At 31.1% G+C, this 22,439-nt stretch overlaps 1 protein-coding gene across 1 annotated transcript; it reads left to right on the top strand.

Annotated features, from left to right (window-relative positions):
- Positions 1 to 14,257: 14,257 nt before the first annotated feature.
- LOC110109703 (annexin D4) lies at positions 14,258 to 17,677 on the top strand. The gene is made up of 6 exons (XM_020840899.2): positions 14,258 to 14,415; positions 14,517 to 14,704; positions 15,315 to 15,530; positions 16,314 to 16,538; positions 16,692 to 16,763; positions 17,289 to 17,677. The coding sequence occupies exons 1-6, from the start codon at positions 14,364 to 14,366 to the stop codon at positions 17,493 to 17,495; spliced, it is 960 nt and encodes a 319-aa protein (XP_020696558.1). The 5' UTR covers positions 14,258 to 14,363; the 3' UTR covers positions 17,496 to 17,677.
- Positions 17,678 to 22,439: the final 4,762 nt, after the last annotated feature.

Here is a 22,439-nt window from a genome sequence, read left to right as displayed (position 1 = left end):
AATAAATGAGAATTAGGGGTTTAGATTCAATGGAGCTAGCTGGCAAGTCGAAGGGCCAAGTTTTTTCAAGCTTAAACTCAAACTCGTATAATATATTAATTGTAATATGAGCTAGAGGCTTAGAGATAACTACTTTGCATACCAGCATTTATTTATTTAGTTTTCTCTCTCTTTTTACTTAGAAAAATATCGAAGGCACAACACATCACACACACTAAACGTTTTTTTCATGAACTTAAAAATTTTGAGCTGGACAAGCGACGACTAACCAAATCATTAAAAGAATTAATCAAAGCATCTATTCGTTAATTATATATTTTTAAGGTATTAATAGGCCTTACTATACATAATTGAATTACTAAATTTTAATAAAAAAAATTGGCACAATTGATTAGTTTTTGTTGAAATTGTCTGATGAAGCTTAACTAATAATAATAAAATATTTAAATTCATGAATCTAATTATTTATTTGAAATTTTTATCATATATATATACATCTAATAATGTACATGAAATTAAAACATATAAACTATAGAAATTTTGATACAATGACATAATTAAGTCATCATTAAACGAGCATTTTACACGGTCTTAGAAACCTATTATAGGCGAGACACGAGCATTTGAAGAAGAAGAGGAGTTCATGTTCGACAACAAAGAAAAAATGAGAATAAGGAGCTTAGATTAAATTGAGCTAGCGTGCAAGTCGAAGAGTCGAGTCTTGCAAAGTCAAAACTCGAATTCGTATAATATATTAATTGCAAGCTGAGCTAGAGCTAACTAACAAGTCGAGTACAAGCTAGCTTGCTTGCGAGTTGACTTGGCTCATTTATTCTCCTAAAATAATATTAACTTGTAAATGTGTATGCGTATATGGTGCATGTAGATTGAGGTGAATAATTTTATTTAATAGAAAATTAATATTCATGTTGCATTTTAGAAATTTATGATGATAGGGATATAATTTTTATGTCTCAACTTTTTACGAAGATTTAATACGCACACTAATAATTAAAAAGAATAGAATAAATATTATAATTTTTTGGTGAAACTTTTTGTCACGACCCGACCCGAGACGGATCCCGCCCACACCGGGCCGCGACCAGCTTAACGAACAGACAGACCAGGATTATGTTGATATATTACATGAGTTCGCTCTTCCTCTCAATTAGATTGAAGATGGGATTATAAATTATGTAATACAAGTTTGTATTCTTATAAATATGAGAGAGAATAATAGAGATGAGCAATAATGGTCAGATGATAGCGGTAAGGTAACGATAGTCGGTTAATGATAGTAGTCAAATGATGATGGTCAGATGATGGCGGTGATCAAACAACAATGGCAGCTGAGTGATGACAGTTAGGCAATGATAGTTAGATGACAACAGTGGCAAATGATGATTATTAGCGTTGACAGTCAAATAGAACTCTTAGGTTCTTCAGATCTTCTAGCTCTCTTCAAACTAAAGTCTATATCCCCTTTATGTGGAGATTAGGGGTATATTTATAATACTTTTTGAGTAGATATTTTAGTAAATTCATCCAAAATTTCATAACACTTCTTCAGATGACCTATATTTAATCCTTTAATCATATATATACCATTTATTCATTTTAAAGTAATTTAATTACTTGGAATCAAAATATATTAAGTTTGTTTGATTCATCTCGTCAAGCCGCTCATTTTAAATACAAGCATGCAAAATTTGGAGAATATTTTATCCTCCAATTAGGGCTGCAAGCGAACCAAACGTTTGACGAGCTACTCGTTGTTCAGTTCGATTAAGCTCGTTTGCGATCGTTTAATTAACTAAACAAACAAACTTGAACAATAATTTAAATACTCGATTCTTAAATAAACAAACTTGAACATTAATGCGTTCGGCTCATTTATGTTCGCGAACAACATCATTTGAAGTTCGTGAACAAGCTCGACATTAAACTCGATAAGAAGCTCGATAAAAGCTCGATTCATGTTCGATTTTGAACTAGTGAATAAACTCGATAAAAATAATTATTATTTGACTATAGAATTAACAAATATAAATAATCATTACCCTCAACTTTTTTATTAACTTTTTTCATCCGGGCTTGGGATCGGCATAGGCAGTTTTAAAAGTTTTTATTAAAAATTATTCAAAACATATAATATTAAATATAAGATAGTAATCCACTTACAATTTTTAACGTAAACTCTTCATATTCTGAAAGAGTTAAATGATTACTTCATTATCAATAGAATTCAAAATTTTTTTTTCAATATAAGCAATTAATAAATCATTCATCCATTGATCGCCTATCCTATTTCACAGCCATTTTTTTATAATATTTATGATATAAAATGCTCTTTCAACGCCTGCTGTAGCAATGTGTAATATCAATGTCAATTCTAGTAGTTTAAAAACAACATGATATATTCTATTCTTCCTGCTTTGGATCATTTTATCAGCAAGACTTTCAATCTCTTTTAATGAGGTGAATTGATCATCAGATCACATATCCATGATATAAGTATCCAATTTATTTTAAGGAACAGCTTGATCAAATTATTTTATTAAAAACTTTCCCTCAACTTTTTTAGTCCGGGCTTGGGATCGGTATAGGCAGTTTTAATTTTTTTTTATTAATAATTATTCAAAAATATATAATATTAAATATAAGATAGTAAACAACTTACAATTTTTAACGTCTACTCTTCATATTCTGAAAGAGTTAAATGATTACTTTATTATCAATAGAATTCAAAATTTCTTTTTCAACATAAGCAATTAATAAATCATTCATCCATTAATCGCCTATCCTATTTCACAGCCGATTTTTTATAATATTCATGGCAGAAAATGCTCTTTCAACGCCTGTTGTAGCAACGGGTAATATCAATGTCAATTCCAATAGTTTAAAAACAACATGATATATTATATCATTCATACTTTGGATCATTTTATCAGCAAGACTTTCTATATCTTTTAATGAGATGAATTGATCATCAGATCGCATATCCATGATATAAGTATACAATTAATTTTCAGGAATAGACTGATCTGGAAGACTAAAATCAGCTGGATAAAACTGTGTCTTTTGAATTAAACTTGTCTTTGTTGAATGCATGAAATCTGTTATTAGGATTCAAACATGTCATGCATAAAAACAGTTCGGTATTTACTTCTGTAAATCGATTGTTCAACTCCTGAAGCTGCATATCAAGTACTGTGTAAAAAAAAATTCAACCCGACAATGATACAAATTTGTTATATCTTGAGCTCTACGACGTGGCCGACTACGAGCAACCCATTTGTCATCCATATGTGGAACATTGATATTTTATTGCTCACATAATGAAGTTACATTACTGATGAAGTTGACAATGGGAATTCATAGTCCTGCATCAGATGGAAGATTTTCAACATTTACTTTTATATTGTTGGGTAAATCAACATCCAGTCAGAATACGCTTTTCGTTAAAAATTTTAATCTAATTGCTATTGTCATTTGATGTTTTTGAAATTGAAGATCATTTGAAATATCTCTCCATAATATTTGAACTCAAAGATGCCTTAAGATTAATCTGATTATATATCTATTCAGAAATCAATAAATAAAACTTACATAATTAATCTTATAAATGCAAAGAAACAAACAATAAAACTTATAAAATCAAAGCATTCAAACAGGAAGATCTTTGCAAGGAACAAATCTATTTTATAGAACAAATGATATAATACCATATTATAACTTATATTAAAAAAAAACCTCACGGCTATATTCCGTCCGACGGTCCGAGCAAGCCGACACAAAAGGAGTGAGAGCCGTCGGGTCGAAGCAGGGGAGGAGAAGGCACGCCGTCTTTGGCCGTCGTCCGCAACGCCGATCGCCACGTTGTGAGTTGGGGCGTCGGTTGCAATGAAATGCGAAGTGCAAGAGTCATGGAGGCGGAGACAAGCTGCGAAATCGGGAAAGACCGAATGGCTGTGAACTGATAAACCTAATTTTTTTTTTCTTTTTTTATTCCTAATTATGTCTAAACCCGAATATGCTTAAATGTATTAACACATAAATTGACATAAATAATTTTTTCATTAAAGTTTTTTTTTTTTATCTAAGCACAATGCATCTTGTCCTATTGCTTGTAACAACCTCCTATGATGTGAAATTCATCAAACTAGTCAACATGTGAACAAAAACTCATAAATCTTTATTATCATAAAAATTGCACTCATATGGCCTAATGTGCAATATTAAATTTATGAAACTAACCCAATATTAAAAATATGTTCAGCCACATTTAGAAGAACAGATATTCAACATGCGTTACACATTATTAAGAAGAGAGAAATAGAAATGTGAAAGGTATAGAATTGATGGATATCCGCTTTGCATGGCAGCATTTATTTAATTAATTTCCTGTCCCTTTTTAATAATTATAAAAATATCAAAGACAGTACATCACATACTAAAGTTTTTTTTTTAACCATAAAAATTAAGGTAAACCAAATTATTAAAAGAGTTCAACTAAAGTTTTGTTTGCGATAACTTTTTTACTATTGTCGCGGGGTCAAGGGGCAATGCCCTCTGTGGGGGTTTTCGTGGGCAGTGCCGCCGGAACAAATTTTGGTTGTAAGTATATTTTTGGATTATCTTTACTATTTCTCTATGTATTTGTTTCATCATTCCTTAACAATAATACCTCTACACAATGTGTTTAATTATGCTGGGGGCAACTGCCTAAAGACCAAAATATTTTAAAACTTTTAGGGGGGCAATTGCCTAAAATTCCTTGTAATAACCCTCTACACAATGTGCATAATTCTTCTAAGGGGAAATCGTCTAAAGATCATAAGGGGTGCAATTGCCCTAAATTTGAGAATAACTATAATCTAATTCAAAAGTCACCTTCTAATGTGCATTTCATCTCTTAATGGGATATGAAACTAAGATCATCTTCAACCAAACTATAAACACACATATGCCATCCGCCAATTCTCCACCCGCAAACGCAACTCTATATTCCCATCGTGAACAGTGCGACACAAATATTGACATCACACTGTTCACCAACGTTTTTTTTTTAATTCAAAAAATTCAGTTATTAAGTTTAGATTATTGGGTGCAGAATTTTTTTGAAAAAGAATATACATAAAATATTCTTTTTCGTTGTAAAAAAATGAAGTTCGGTTAAAGATGAGTTGCTTCTTTTTGGAGTATTAGTGTACTTCGGAGTGAAAATTGAGTTTTTCGATTGGAGATGACCTAACCAAATATTAAAAATAATATTCAACCACATGTAGTAGAACAGATATACAACATTTGATACTCATTTTCTATCATTTTGTACAAATAGAGAGAAATAGAAATGTGAAAGGTATAGACTTAATGATGATAGATAACTACTTTGCATGCAAGGATTTATTTGTTTAGTTTTCTCTCTTTTTCCATAGAAAAATATCTAAGACATAGCACATCACACATTGAATGTTTCTTTCATAAACATAAAAAATTTAGCTGGACAAGCAACAGCTAACCAAATTAATCATTAAAAGAATTAGGTTTCACCGAGACTTTCTTAAAGCTTTTTAAAACAGCTTTTTAATATTTTTTAACTAAAAAGCTGATTTAAAAAACAGTAAAAAAGCTGTCCCAAATGAAGCTTTCATCGAAGCATCTATTAGTTATTCATATATTTTAAAGGTATTTATAGGCCTTATAAGAGTTTGTTTGGGGAGGTTATATTTGTTTTATAAATATAATTTTAGAACTATTATGATAAAAAAGAATACTATTTCAAATATTTTTACATTATAATCAAATAATATGGTTTTATGCCTTTTACATTGTAATATATCTAATTATAAATATTTGCTTATTAGGATATCCTATACACATTATACTACAATGGGTTTGATGATCATTTAGTATGCTTTGAGATTAGTGCAGCATAAACTCTTTATAAACAATACTAATCTCAAAGCAAATCAAATGATTTTTCAATTGTTCGTTTCAGCATAATCTATATCATGATATCCTGACATAATATTTTCTTTTATTTTTTACAAGTTTCTTGTAAATTATATAAAAACATTTATGTCTACCTATAATATCAAATTAAGGGTCTTGTTTATACCTTAGTTATTTTGACAGTAAAAACTTAAAAACAACTTTCTAATAGAGAAATTTTAAAAGATAATGCTAAAACAACAAAAAAAATTCAAAAGAAATTATAATTGTTGTATAAAATACAAAACAACGAAAAAATTATCATTAACAAGAGAAATTATTATGTGCAGACATCAGACGGTCCAGAGACCAACCAGAATGCGTCACGTCACCAGGTACTGAGCGGTACAGAGCACCGTTCGGTATCCGCACAGAATAAATTTTCCCTTAACAAACTCTATGCTTAAATTTATTAACACATAAAATGACAAATAATTTTTTATTAAAGATTTTTTTAAAAAAAAATCTAAGCATAATGCATCTTGTCTATTGCATGTAACAGCCTCCTATGATGTGAACAAAAACCAACAAATCCTCATTATTATATAAATTATACACATGTGACCTAATGTGCAATTCTAAATTTATGAAACTAACCCAATATTAAAAAAATATGTTCAAGCACATATAGAAGAAGAGATATTCAACATGTGTTACACATTATTAATTATTCTGCAAATAGAGAGAAATATAAATGTGAAAGATATAGGCTTAATGGATATCCACTTTGCATGGCAGCATTTATTTATTTAATTTCCTGTCCCTTTTTAATTATAAAAATATCAAAGACATAGCACATCGATCACACGTACACTAAATGTTTTTTATTATTATTATTATAATAAAAATTGAGGTAAACCAAATGATTAAAAGAGTTCAAGGTTTTGTTTGGGACAGGTTTCTTACTGTTTTATAAAGCAACTTTTTAGTTAAAAAATTTCTAATTTAAAAAATTTTTATACTAAAAAACTGCTTTAGAAAACAATAATAAAGTTGTCCCAAAAGAAGGATAAGACTAATGTGATAGGATATGACCAAATATTAAATTCAATATACATAATAATATATTTAAAGACCTTATATATTGTGATAATTATAAATAAATTATGCACTTTTTGAATTTATTTGGGAGGCTATAAATATTTGTAAAAATAGTTGTAGAACTATTATGATAAAAAATATGGTATATATCATATACAAGTCATATGAGGATGATTCAATAATCATTGAACATGCTTTGGGATTAGTGCAATATAATTCTTTATATAAAAAATATTGTACTTTAAATAAACAAATCTTAATGAGATTTTTTATGTGTTTTAGAGATTCAAGTGTTATATAAGTAAATATAAAAATTTAGATGTTAGGTGTGTAAACATATTAGAATTTTATGGTATTTATGTAAATTTCCTAAATTTTTCTCTCTACCATCATCCTTCAAATTTGAAAAATATGAATTAAAGTTGTTTTAAAAAATTTATATTTAAAATGAATTTCTATATATATATATATAATTATGAGATTTTTTAAAACAAAATATATAATAAACATTGCTTTACTAAATGATTAAAGTTTATATGCTTAGTTTGTGTTTAAGCGTCCTATAATTACCTTTAGGAGAAATTTATAGCACCATATATATAAAAAAAAAAAAATAAATATGTTTAGTATATGTTTTTTTGTCACTTTTCACTTAGAAAATAGCAAAGACATAGCACATCACACACTAAACGTTTCTTTCATAAACATAAAAAATTAAGCTGGACAAGCAACAGCTAAACAAATCATTAAAAGAATTAAGTTTCGTTTGGGGTGACTTTCTTAATTAATGCTTTCTAAAACAATCTTTTAGTATAAAAATTTCTAGTTCAAAAAATTTTTGTACCAAAAAACTGCTTTCAAAAGCAGTAAGGAAGTTGTCTAGTATAAAAATTAAAAATTTTATATTGAAAAACTGCTTTCGAAAAGCATTAAGAAAGTTGTCCCAAATGAAGTCTTAGGCTTCGTTTGGGACGGCTTTTTTTTTGCTTTCTAAAACGGAGTTTTAATATAAAAATAAAAAATTTTGTACTAAAACTTCGTTTTAGAAAGTAGTAAAAAAGCCGTCCCAAATGAAGCCTTATTCAAAGCATCAATTAGTTAATCATATATTTTTAAGGTATTCATAAGCCTTATAAGAGTTTGTTTGGGGAGGCTATATTTGTTTTACAAATATAATTTAAGAACTATTATGATAAAAAAGAATACTTCTTTTTAAATTATTTTGAGCATCATAATTTTTTCTCTTAAAACAATCAAATAATATAGTTTTATGCCTTTTACATTCTAATAGTTCTATTTATAATGATTTGCTTATTACAATGGGTTTGATGATCATTTAGTATGCTTTGAGATTAGTGCAGCATAAACTCTTTATAAACAACACAAATCTCAAAGCAAATCAAATGATTTTTCAATTGTTCGTTTCAGCATAATTTATATCATGATATCTTGACATAATGTTTTCTTTTCTTTTCCACAAGTTTCTTGTAAAAGTAAATTATATAACAAAAATTATGTGTATCTATAATATCAAATTATGTGTATGTTTATGACTTAGCTATTTTGACTGTGAAAAATAACTTTCTAACATAAAATTTTTTAAAAGATAATGATAAAATATCAACAAAATAATAGCCAAACAAAATTATAATTATTGTCTAAAATACAAATTTAAAACAGCGAAAAAATTATCATTAACAAGAGAAATTATTATGTGCGTACACTAAGCGGCCCGAAGACCAACCAGAATGTGCCACGTCACTTCATACTGAGCGGTATTGAGCACCGCTACCGAGCAAAAAAATAACGTGGCGCGTTATAGTTGGTCTCCAGATGTCATCCAGTGTCCGCACATAATAATTTTTCCCTTAACAAACTCTAAGTTCACAAGAATATGCTTAAATTTATTAACACATGCATAAAATGACATAAACATTTTTTTATTTAAGTTTTTTTTTATTTAATTATCTACGCACAATGCAGCTTGTAGTATTGCTTGTAACAATCTCCTATGATGTGAAATTCATCAAACAAGTCAACCACATGTGAACAAAAACTCATAAATCTTCATTATCATAAGTTAGTCCGGAGACCAACCAAAACGCACCACATCACCCGGTACTGAGCGGTATTGAGCACATCTACCGAGTAAAAAAATAACGTGGCGCATTATGATTGGTCTCCGGATGTCATCTGGTGTCTGCACAGAATAATTTTTCCCTTAAAAAACTCTAAGCTCTCAAGAATATGCTTAAATTTATTAACACATAAAATGACATAAATAATTCTTTATTAAAGTTCTTTTTTATTATCTAAGCACAATGCAGCTTGTACTATTGCTTGTAACAACCTCCAATGATGTGAAATTCATCAAACTAGTCAACTCCATGTGAACAAAAACTCATAAATCTTTATTTTTCATAAAAATTGCACTCATATGGCCTAATGTGCAATATTAAATTTATGAAACTAACCCAATATTAAAAATATGTTCAACCACATTTAGAAGAACAGATATTCAACATGTGTTACACATTATTAAGAAGAGAGAAATAGAAATGTGAAAGATATAGATTTGATGGATATCCACTTTGCATGGCAGCATTTATTTATTTAATTTCCTGTCCCTTTTTAATTATAAAAATATCAAAGACATATTACATCACATACTAAACGTTTTTTTTTTTAACATAAAAATTAAGGTAAATTAAATTAGTAAAAGAGTTCAACTAAGATTTCGTTTGGAATAACTTTTTTATTATTTTCTAAAATAATTTTTAGTTAAAAATTTCTGATTCAAAAAATTTTTGTAATAAAAAATTGTTTTAGAAAAAAAAAATTGTCTCAAAAGAAGGATAAGACTAATGTGATTGGATATGACCAAATACTAAATTCAATATATATAATAATGTATTTAAAGACCTTATATATTGTGATAATTATAAATAAATTATAAGCTTTTTTAATTTATTTGGGAGGATATAAATATTTGTAAAAATAGTTGAAGAACTATTGTGATAAAAATATGGTATGCATCATATACAAGTCATATGAGGTTGATTAAATAATCATTGGATATGCTTTGAGATTAGTGCAATACAATTATTTATATAAAAAATATTGTACTTTAAATAAATAAATTTTAATGAGATTTTTTATGTGTTTTAGAGATTCAAGTGTTATATAAGTAAATATAAAAATTTCGATGTTAGATGTGTAAATATATTAGAATTTTATGGTATTTATGTAAATTCCCTAAATTTTTTTCTCTACCACCATCCTTCAAAATTGAAAAATATGAATTAGAGCTGTTTTAAAAAAATTATATTTAAATTGAATTTCTAAAATTATTTATTTATTTATATAAAAATAATTATGATTTTTTTCATACAAAATATAAAATAAACATTGCATTACTAAATGACTAAAGTTTCTATGCTTAGTATATGTTTAAGCATTGTATAATTATTTTTAGGAGAAATTTACAGCACCATAAATATAAATAAAAATAAATATAAAAAGCCTAAATAATTTATTATCAACTGTGCAATCTTAAAGGATAGGCAATTCGAGTTGATTAAATAAATAATTTATAAGAAATTTTGTTAAGACATTGTGATATAAATAAATAAATAAATTGTTCTATAAAAATGGTGCTTATATTCAAATAAGGCTTTATTTGCGACAGTTTTCTTACTGTTTTAGTAAGCAATTTCTTAGTAAAAAAAATTTTTGGAATTGAAATTTTAGTGCTAGAAAGCTGTTTCATAAATTAGTAAGAAGCCGAAGATTATTTTTTGATAAAATATATGATTATCTTGTTTCTCATTAGTTAACAGTTGTCTATTGCTTTGTATTGTGGGCAGTATGTTATCATTAAGCCAATACAACAGGTTCAAAATGGATCAAAATAATTATCTAATTTTTGTCTTGAGGTCTAAGAGCTCATTTGATTTGATGAAAAAACGAATGCATAGTACATTAGAATATAGTGTAAAAAATATGATGTATTTAAAATATTTGAATGAATATGAAGTAAATGTAGATTTTTTTTTTTATTTGAAGTAAAATGAATGTACTGTAAAGCTTTTTGATGGTGTTGGCTGATGGAAAGTGACGGCACCCATGATCAGCCATCGATAGCGGAGGCGATAGTGGTCATTTGGTGACGTGTAGTGACAACGAGAGAGCGAGTATGATACTGTATTGCAAGAGTGGAGTTAGCTTGCGGTGCATTTAGAATTCGGCCTTAAAGTGGATAGTTTTGAATGAATAAAAAATGAATTACAAAGAAGTCGTTTTGTTTGTTGAGACAAGAAAGCATAGCAAATTGTATTAAAATATTCAAAATTATTTGGATGAATGCGAACAAACGTATGTGAATAATTTTTTGTTATTTTTAAAGTAAATGAATGCAATGTAAAGCTCGATGATAGTAGCGGTTGGTGGTGGCTAGGGTGTAAGTGAGCCGAGCCGGCTCGAGCTCGACTCGATTATCAAGCTTCAAGCTCGAGCTCAAGCAGAATTTCTAGCTCTAGTTCAAGATAAGGTGATGCTCGGCTCGATTACTTTTGAGCGGCTCGATTAGCAAGAGCGAACCGCGAACAAACCACTGAAGGCGAAAGGCACGGGCGAAGGAGTGAATTTGTAAGAAAATGAATATCGAAGTGAATTCAAAATTCACAAAAAATTTACTCTATATTCTTTTTCCATCAAATCAAATATCAAAAATTCTAAAACCCTTATATTTAAAGTACTTAACAGTTTACACTCACTTTTCATCATACAAGATAGCCCCAAAAACAAATTTAAAATTCACCTAAAATTTCTTATGAATTCATTTTTCATCAAACCAAACATCAAATTCTAAAATCCTCAACATTTAGAATACATAGCACTCATTTTTTCTTCTAATCAAATAGCCCATAAGTAAAAATAAATATAAGAGTAAAATAATTTGATACCAAGAGAGAATTTGAACTTTGTTGAAGACTTTACTAACATATAAAAATGAAGATTACATAACTACCACCTTTTTCAACAAATATTTTGTCAAGGACAAAAAATGTGAATTAATATGAGAGATGATTCTAAATAATGGATCTAATAAGATGAAAATAGCCAACCATAGATAAAAAAAAATTTGCTTCTAATTGTTCAACCACTTGTTAAGCTTTTTAAACATTGATTCACAAACTACAATTGATATCCTATCTATATAAGAAGAAAAACAAGATATTTTATGGAAAGAGAGCTATGATTAATACCAATAATGTTATAAAGAAAAGGGCTAATTATCCTTAGTGATCAATACTAAGAATGTTTAATTATTCATAATTTTAATAAAAAGAATTTTCTACTTGTTAATTATGACTAATTTTTTATCCTATATTACTACTGAAAGTAAAAAAGAAAATCCTGAAAAATTTTGATAAATATTTATTTAGTATGATCGAATATCAACACATCATCAACATCGAATCTCTTATCAATTTCTTAATTATTTTGTTATTGCTTTAAAATGAAGAGAATGAGATATAACTAGACTATGAGGGTGATTTTTTTAGGATCATTTTGCTTTTAGATACTTGATTCCTAAGTAGGAAAATTTTGATAGATCAAGAGGGGATATACTTGGTATTCCTTCACTTTTTAGCTAAAATTAGAAGAGCTTAGCAATGAATCAAAATGCTTAGTCTCATCTCATTTATAAGCTAGCTAAGGGTTTTATAAGGTGAGCTAAAACACTTTGAGAAATAGTTGAAATGTAAAATAATGGTTTTAGCATCTCCTTGTTGCAAAGAATGCCATTTAGACATTTCACTAGATTTTGTTTTAATAGAATTGATTGACTTGAGTTACTTCAATCTTTGCTTATTTATCTTTGTGAAACCCTAGCAATCATATGGAGAATGGTAATAATTAGCATTGTAGTCATCTTCATTTATGTTGGCTGGTGGATTTTTTTTAAGGAGCAAGCATTTAATTTAAATTAGGAATATGAGTACAATATTAAAAAAAATTTTAAAAAAGAGAGCAAACTAGCCAAATAGAATGTCGCATTTCATTGAATTTATCAAACTGTTTGACGTATTTAGAATAAGTCAAACAGTTTGACACATTCAATGGAATGCACCATATTATTTTGCACATTCCATTGAATGCGCCCTTTAGTATGGGGCATTGCTACAGTTTCACATGGCTGACTAGGGGGAATGTAGTGTGAATGCGCCAAATGATTTGACACATTCTTTAGAATGCACATGTGTTCTTTAGAATGCACGTGTGTTCTTTAGAATATGCCAATTTGTTTGACATGTTTACTCCCTTTTAAATTTTAAAACTTACATGCTCACAGGGGTGTCAATATTTGACACAACCTGAAAATCCAACTCGAACCCGACCCAAAAATTTTGGATTGGGGGGACCCGAAACAGGTCGGGTTCTAGTTCAACAAATCAACCCGTTTTAAAAATCGGATCCGGTTCGGGTTGACTTGAAAACCCAAACTTGACCAATTTTTACCCGGAAACCCGAGATTGACCCGTTTTTACTTGAAAATCAGATATTGACCCATTTTTTGACAAAAAAACTAGCAATGTTTTGTCGGCCCCAGGTCATTTGGGTCGTGTCCTGTTGACTCGGACCCGAAGCGGGTTGGATTCAGGTCTGAAAAATCGACTCGTTTGCAAAAAATGGATCGGATTTGGGTTGACCCGAATAGTGCCAAGTTAGTTCCAGGTTCGACCCGAACCCGACCCATGATCCGATATTGACACCCCTACATGCTCCTACTACTAAAAATATAAATTATAAAAGCTCTTTAAAAAAAATATTTTGTCTTGTTGTGGAAAATATTTATCCTTAATTTAACAAAGTTAAAGATTTTAACCTACATAATTGCAGGATGGTTTAAGAGTCAGACTTTAATATCATACATTCATACATGAGTTAATATAATTTTTCTTAAAAACCAAAAAATGGAATCACTGTGATTTCTTCTTGATTCCACCATTACTAATGGCATACTTCAATATAATATTGATAGGAAGGATGTTATCCACCTTTCCCTTTTCACGTTAGGCTCCAATTTTAACGTTGGAGGAATAAAAAAAGGCGGCACAAGCATTTAAATTATAAAATAAACATTTAAAATAAAGTAACGTCTTTAATTAATAAAAAAAAAATCTTAAATTTCACAACAAAATGTCTGAAAATGTGAACCCCTCCAGAGTTCTCCTTTTTAAAGGGCCCGTTGGTGTGCTTATGCTCAACTTGCCCAGTCCTCGATTTGTGGAGTTGAGGAAGAAAAGGAGAAGAAACCAACCATGGCTCATATCTTAGCTGAGGAATGCAAGGAACTCACCAAGGCCCTCGCAGGTTTGATTCCTGGCGCCTTCTCTCTTCGAATGGATTCTAGTCACAGAAAAATTAGATTCATTTGTGTTGTGATATCTGATAAAAAAGTGATTTTTGATAAGGATTGGGAGGGCTTGGAGTGGAAGAGAAGTCTGTGGTGGCGGCAATGGGGAGATGGCGCCGCCGGCCAGAAACACTGGCCCAGTTCAGAAAAAACTTTGGTGGTCTATTTAAGGCTGATAATGGAAGCTTTGCACGAGTAGACCTTGATTACATTCATTTTCTCGAGTTCGAATATGCGAGGTTTAAGGTACTGAAGTTGTTTTCCTTTTCTTTACTTGATTGGAGCTTTCTTTTGTGTTTCTGGTGGTTTTGATCAAATTGAAAAACAAAAAAAGAAAAAACATAAAAGAAAAAGACAAAGACTTGATTAATCTTGTGGTCTCAGTGTTAGATTGTGTAGAAGAAGAAGGAGATTTGGGAAGAAAGGTAGCAGATTAGTCTCTCTACAGTTACCTGCTATTCCTTTGGCTAGGTTTTCTGTTTTGTAGAACTTTTCTTCTTGGCTTTCTTTTTTCCTTGCACATCTTAAATAAGCATTTTCTTTGAAGGAAACAAATATTGGATCCTCCATGAGTGAGAGGGGAAATTATTGGGTTCGGACACCGGACGTCGTCTAGAGCCCAATAAAAATGCGTCACATCACCCCCTACTCGGTACTGAGCAGTGCCAAGTCGGTACTGTGAAGTACCGAGCTCAGTATTATTTGGTACTGTGAAATACCGAACGGTAAGCTGTGTCTGGTGTCCGAACCCAATAATTCCCCCATGAGAGGAGGTTCTTCTTTAACGTTTCAAAATGTTGAGAAACTACATGAACTCAGAATTTCTATAAGTGCTTATTAAGACACCTCTTTACAGAACTTGACTTTTCAATGGGCAATGCATCCATGGGAAAGGGATGCTCGTTGGGCTCACCAAGTAATCCACAAAGGTCATTCCCCTACAATTCTTGTTGAAATTGCTTGCACTCGATCAGCAGCCGAGCTTTTAGGGGCAAGGAAGGCATATCATGCCTTATTTCATCATTCCCTTGAGGAAGAAGTTGCCTATAGCATCTCTGGAAGCCATGTTAATGTAAGTAATGCTCCACAATGCCTCATATTTCATATTGCAGTGAGGTCAATGACCTTCAAAATGTTGAAATTTCTGTTATTTATATTTATGTTTGCTTGTGGATTGCCTAATTTGGTTACTGGTTGTGAAATTTCCCTTTTTTTGTTGTATGGGACTGAACCAATAACATCCCCTAAAAAGGACTGAAGTAATTTATCTGTACCCCTCAAGGAGAAAAAAGTATTAGCTTACCTAATTTAGGGAATGTAATCATGATCTACACATAGTCAGTAAGTCAACTTTGTAATGAGCTGGCATTTATTCAGGAGTAGGTTTAGAAAGGGTGGATTACCTCGGTTCCCTCCCACGCGGGAAAAATTAAAACGGGTGGAGCAATCTTGGGTCACATTTGATCGTATCCGGGTATTCTCGGGTCAATTTCGGGTTTTGGGTTGACCCGGACCCGACCTATTTTTTAAATGGGTCAAAAATTGAAATTCGAACCCGACCCGTTTGTTAAACGGGTCGACCCTAACCTAGATTTTTTGGGTCGGGTTGGTGGGTCGTGTCAAAAATTGACAACCCTACTCAATTAGGTAACTAAGTGTGGTCGACTAGAGCTAGTAGGTGCATGTGCCCCTAGCTCCCCGATGTTTGATCCACCCATTGTTCGCGATGTTTTAGAGGTATGGTTCCTCTTGGGATTAATGGCTTCATGCAATTTTCAAAATGTTACAGAAACTTATGCAATAGCGAAAACATTAGTTTCTAACCAAGCTTTTATCTATGATTTCATGGATATAGTTTCTGGTCAGGCTTGTGAGCTCCTACAGATATGAAGGCCCTCATGTGCACGAGGAGATAGCAAAATCAGAGGCCAAAGCTCTCCATAATGCCATTCAGAAAAAAACACCAGAGAACCTCATAGTGAATGAGGATGTAGTGAGGATCCTTACTACGAGGAGCAAGTCGCAACTAAGAGTAACCTTCAAATTCTACAAGGAACTTTTTGGAAAGTCCATAGAAGAGGTGTCTTGTTTTCTCCTCGCTTAAGTTTAAGATATCTTACATGTGGATGACATTAGTCCCTACTTTTGCTTGAAGCAGTCAAAATTTTTATTTGTTTTGCATATTTGTAATTTGAACAATTTAAATATACTGATTTCTACATGCAATGAGCAGGATCTTGGAGATGAGCCATACATAATAGATGCAGTTGAGAGCATCAATTCAGCTCCAGTATATTTCAGCAAGGTAAATGATAGGAAGTACTTGTAGATCTCAAGTTGCCTATCAATCGTCATAAAAATAGCGAGCTTTCTCTATCAAAATCCACACAAATCCACAAAAAATAGTAGAAAATTTGTATTATATGATGAAAAGGAAACGGAAAATAGCAAGATACACTTGATCCTCTATTCGAGAGGAGGATCGATCTCTGCCAAATCTCTAGATGCTGCTAGAGCCAAAAAAACATAAATCTAGGAAGGAGATCTCAAATTTTAGCCAAATTCAAGATGCCCTAACCCTAAGCAAAACAAACTATTTAATGCATACAATGAAAAGGAAATCCCTAAACAGTCCCTATATTCAAATTTCCCTCCCAAATCCTTCAAAAATCCTTCCTAAAATGCTCCGCTTGGGCGTTTGGACCGCCGTCCGGTTCTATGCGAAATGGCTGGACCGGTTTAACAGTAAACAATCTAATATTCATGAAATAAATAATCTTTAATCAGCTCCAAATTCATTGCTTTTCACCTTTATCACTTTGGTTTTCAGTTGATAAACAAGGCTTTAAAAGATGGAGCAGATAATGACTCAAAAGAAGCTCTCAGCCGTGTGATTTTGTCGAGGTCTGATGTTGATATAGAGGAAATCAAAGAAGAGTATCTGAAGAGACATGGAACTAAACTCGAAGATGTTCTAAAAAAATTCACTCATGGTGTTTACAGGGATGCTTTAGTCTCCTTCGTTGAAGGGAAATAAGAAGACTGCATTTTACTTCTGCATCTGGGAATGACAAAATCAAGGCTTTGTTATGTTAAAATGTACTGTTAGCAACATGTTATTGTTCTTTGGATTTGGTTTTTGCATTGTATTTTGGAAATTGGAAAGAATATAAAAGGTTTATATGAAGGTAATAAAAAGCTTGCATTTTCCAAATGGAATGTCATTAGAAGCTTCTTTGTGTGAGAAAATAAAAAATTTGGTTCATGTGAGCTTCTGAGATTATTGATGTGTCATTGTTATGGTGCACTGGAGTGTGAGTGGTAGGACTTCAAGAAAGAAAGTTCACAGCTATGAAATTAATGAGTTTTGAGTTATATAAATGGTGAGAATATATATTTTTCAACTCATAAAAATTCGCCCACCTTGTACTGCATCAAGGTGACTAGGTGAGTTTGTTTTAGCTTTGCACAAAAGTTTCACACATAAAAACTAAAGTTTTATTTGGGACAATTTTTTTATTACTTTCTAAAGCATTTTTCTAGTTCAAACATTTTTTAAACTAAATGTTGCTTTACAAAGCAATATGAAAGCTGCCCCAATCGAAGCCTTGGGACGACCTTTTTATTGCTTTTTGAAATAAAATTTTAGTACAAAAAATGTGTCTATTTTAAAAAGCAATAAAAAAGTTTCTTACTGCTTCTTAAGCAACTTCTAGTATTTTTTTTACTATAAAACTGCTTTAAGAAGTACTAAAAAAATTATCCCAAACGAAGCCTAAATCTCATGAGGGTTTTTACGTAGGGAAATTAGAAAGGAAAAAATCATAAGGCTGAACTAAGTAAAAAAATCCACTATGTAAATTGATAGTTGCAATGCAGGTTGTTCACAAGGCTAAAAGCTTATTAAGAAAATACATAATTGGAGCGCCACACAGAAGATGGTCTCAAGATAGCATATTAAAATTCAATCTCTAAGTGAGAGATTAGAGATTACTCACATATGAAGGTAATTTCTCACCGAACTTGATTACAAGCTATATGAATTAATTATATGTGATTTTAATGCAGCCATAAAATCTCTACTTAGGGTTCGTTTGGGACAACTTTATTGCTATTTTCTTAAAGCAGCTTTCTTGCACGAAATTTTTTAGTTCAAGAATTTTTCGTACTACAAAGCTATTTTATAAAACAGTAAGAAAGCTGTCCCAAACGAAACCTTAATCTCTATAATTTATTATCTACCCCTCTAAGCATGATATTAGAAGATGCCTAAATGGTATTGAAGGATATTAGCCATTCTTCACCTTTGTTCGATCGCATGAAGAAGCATAGATGGAGCAGGTGGATGTCATATGGATAGATTCATCAAAAGGTGATAGTTGAAAGCTGGAGGCCATCATAAGAGGATATCACTTTTTCTTCTGATGTTTATCCTTACAAACTACTTTCAATCTCACAATAACCATTATTTTTGAGCTGGATTCATTAATTAATTCATAAAATACTCAATAAGATGACCGCCGCCCTCACCTGCAAGCCGTAGTCGCGCAACTTGCGCTCAAGCTCGCAACACACGCTCTCACACCAACGGGTTAGCAGGTCAACCCGAAACCTGGTTGGTTGGATTCAGGTCAATTGAATTGGATCCAGATCAATTTTGATTCAACCCGAACTTGACCCGAATACCCATTTTGACACCCCTAATCTTTCCTTTCACTTTCCTCCAATCTAAACCATCATCTAAAGACAAATGTAAATCATTTTCAATTCATATGACATGTCACATCATATCATATCATCATCATCATTTTCTATGTAAACCGACCACTTTATGTGAACTAACAGTAAACCTTCATGAAAAACATAAATGAATTCAAAGAATTCAATCCAGTAAAAAGGAGCAGAATTTAAAAATCTGTTCTGACCGACCAGTTCAACAGTTCAAACAGTGAATCAGATCCTTAAACAATTCAAAAACATCAACAAATCAGCCTTACAAATAACCTGAATAAAACTCATTAAACTGCTACTCGAATAGTGAACCGAGAAACTGGATATGATTTCTACGAACAGGAGGCTTTTTTTGTAAAAATTAACAATTAGTTATAGAATTATTAAAAACTTTGATGATAATCCTTAAATATTCAACAAAATGAAATAAAATCATCCTCCATTTATCTTAAACATCATAAAGGATGCCACCAACCAAATCCACTGCTCATTTCAATCTATTTTTAGCTTTGACTTTCCTTTCATTGACAGCAACATTGCAAATAAAATTTCAGAGCGTTGAGATCCACCAATAATATGCTTTTGAGTAATGCTACACTTTCTTTCAGAGTTCAATAGATAAACTGTCACTTGTCCATGACAAACATGTTAATGTGATCCATAGGAGTAAAGAGAATCCTAAGCATAAATTCACTAGTGATCACGAAAGAGATTAAGAGCCGGTTTTCAGGTCGAGATCAAATCATTAATAGTCTAAGGCTTCGTTTGGAATGGCTTTCTTCTTAAAGCAGCGTTTTAGTATAAAAATTTTATACTAAAATGTTGTTTCAAGAAACAGTAAGAAAGCCGTCCCCAAACGAAGCCTAAGTTATAAGATACAAGAATGAAAGATGAAGTTTCTTAATGTCAATATTATATAGTTGACACAAATCAATAATGATGATAACAACATTAAAATTTTCTCAAAGCAAAAGAGCAACACCTTAAGAAGAAAAGCAAGAAAGCTCATATTCTGAGATAATTTGTGAAAGGTAAACAAATAATATTATATGGGAGATCATTCACCTCCTACTGTGGTGAATTATGAAGAATCTTTCTTTACTTTGGCAATTTCACTTGTCATCAAAAACCGCTTATATAATATAAGGTCATTTCAACATAAAGAGGAGACACCAATCAGCTCTTCCACTATATAAAATGAGCACATGCGTGCAGGATAATATGATGGCCTCTTCACAGTCTCTCTCACTTTGATCATGTGAAGTCACACTATCATATATAATTCTGATACGAATGATAGTGTGACTTCACATGATTAAAGTGAGAGAAATTGTAAAGGGGCTATAAAAATAATAAACTTATAAAGAAGCTTACAAGCCAAAGATTCTGCTTTGTGCAACATCATATGGAGCAAATTTCATTAGATGGGTTGCTGAAACTGAAAAAAGATTGGTACATAAACTATCCGAGTTTCTGTTTTCTTTATTGGTCTCTGTTTTATACAATTAAGGAAGAGATCAACATATTGATCACAAAAGAAGCTTCAGATTTTTGGGTTGCTATAAAGAATATTGGTCTCACCTTGCAATAAAATTTTCAAACATTTATGAAAGACTAATGATCTTTAGTGGACAGAACATTGGTTTTCCACTTCTCAAAACAAGTTAATAGTTTGCGGATAATACTTGAGATTTGCAAGTAAAGTTTGTTCTTATAAAGCACTAAGAGAAAACATCAGAAACAAGGCTAAAACAAAGAGAGCTGAAACAATCCTGCAGTTCTCATACACAGGTTTGATTGATGCTATAGAAACTTGAAGTGAAAATAAGAAATCAGGAATCTAATAATGTTTAACAGATGAAAACTAAGGGCCTATTTGGAATCCCTTCTTATTTTTGCTTTGTTTTATATATAGTTTAAAATAAAATAAATATATGTTCAGTATTCTAATTTCTAAATAGTGTTGTTTTGTGTTTTTATTGTATATCACATAAGATGATGATGATGATGGCCGGCGATTGTGGCCAAAGGCTGATGGCCGGCGATTGTGGCCAAAGCCCATGGTGACAAGTGGCCGGTGGTGGCGGGCAATATTTGAGGTGATTTTTCATTTTAAAAAAAATGTGAAAATACTTCAAAAACACCTAAGATTTGTTTTGAGTATTTTAAAAAATAACTTGCTTTATTTTCACAAAAACAAAAACATAAATAAAACACATATCAAATATTTTTTTTTACAAACAAACATAAAATGTGATCCCATATAGCAGCCCCTATGGATTTTATACCTTGCACTGCAAGGGAAAAAAATACTCAAAATATCTTAAATTTTTCGTAATCCTTTTAGAAAAAGAAGTATAAACTAGATATGTAATGCCAAATAGGAATAGTCTCCTTCACAATCTTACGCACCTATGCATTATGATGATTAATTAGGTGAGTACTAAGTACTCTTCCATATCAACAGACCTTGCTATCATCCAAAAAAAATTTCTGGTATTACATGACACATAAACCACTAATTTTCAGGTAATAGAAATTTAAATAGAAATTTTTGAGAAGCCGTTCACTCTACTGATAACCATAGACATAACCATAAGTTTTCAGAAAAATGCAAGATTTCTAAACTTCCAATCAGAAGAAAGTCGTCTTAATTTCAGAAAGATGAAATCTGTCCAACGAATTGAAATCTAACTCTTTAAGCTTCCATCAAGATAATTGGAAAAGAGAGAAATAAAGAGTGAAACAATGCTAGACAAAATTAGAAGCAAATTGATGCATCAGACCATCAGTTTATAACTCTAAATGCAAAATCAATAAAATAATTCATCTTTAGGGGATGTTTGGTAGTAGGATTTAGGTCGGATTTGAGGCAGATTTGAGCGAAATCTAGCCAAACAGCCTAAAATGCAAAACCAAATCTCGCAGCAAATGAAAGCCGCCGTAGACGGAAAATTCCGCCTTTCGGTTAAATCCCGGATTTCTGAAATCTTGTTTTTTGCCAAATTTATCAAATCCGTTCACTCGAGAGGAAGAGTCCACTTGTTAAATCTGTTCTATAGCCAAACAGTTACACATGATTTAATAGGATTTATCATGTATATTATCAAACAGTTTTCAGGATTTAGACACTTTTAAAATTTATGAAATCCTACTTAAATCAAATCCTGGGTGCTACCAAACAGCCCCTTAATCTGACAAATCAAAAACTTCCCCTTGAAAGAAAAATCGATTCCACCAAGATGATGAA

Source organism: Dendrobium catenatum, unplaced genomic scaffold (genome assembly GCF_001605985.2).
Source record: "Dendrobium catenatum unplaced genomic scaffold, ASM160598v2 fragScaff_scaffold_706, whole genome shotgun sequence".
Taxonomy (NCBI): Eukaryota; Viridiplantae; Streptophyta; class Magnoliopsida; order Asparagales; family Orchidaceae; genus Dendrobium; species Dendrobium catenatum.
Note: the sequence above shows the minus strand (reverse complement) of the source record. Positions and strands in the feature narration are given on the sequence as shown.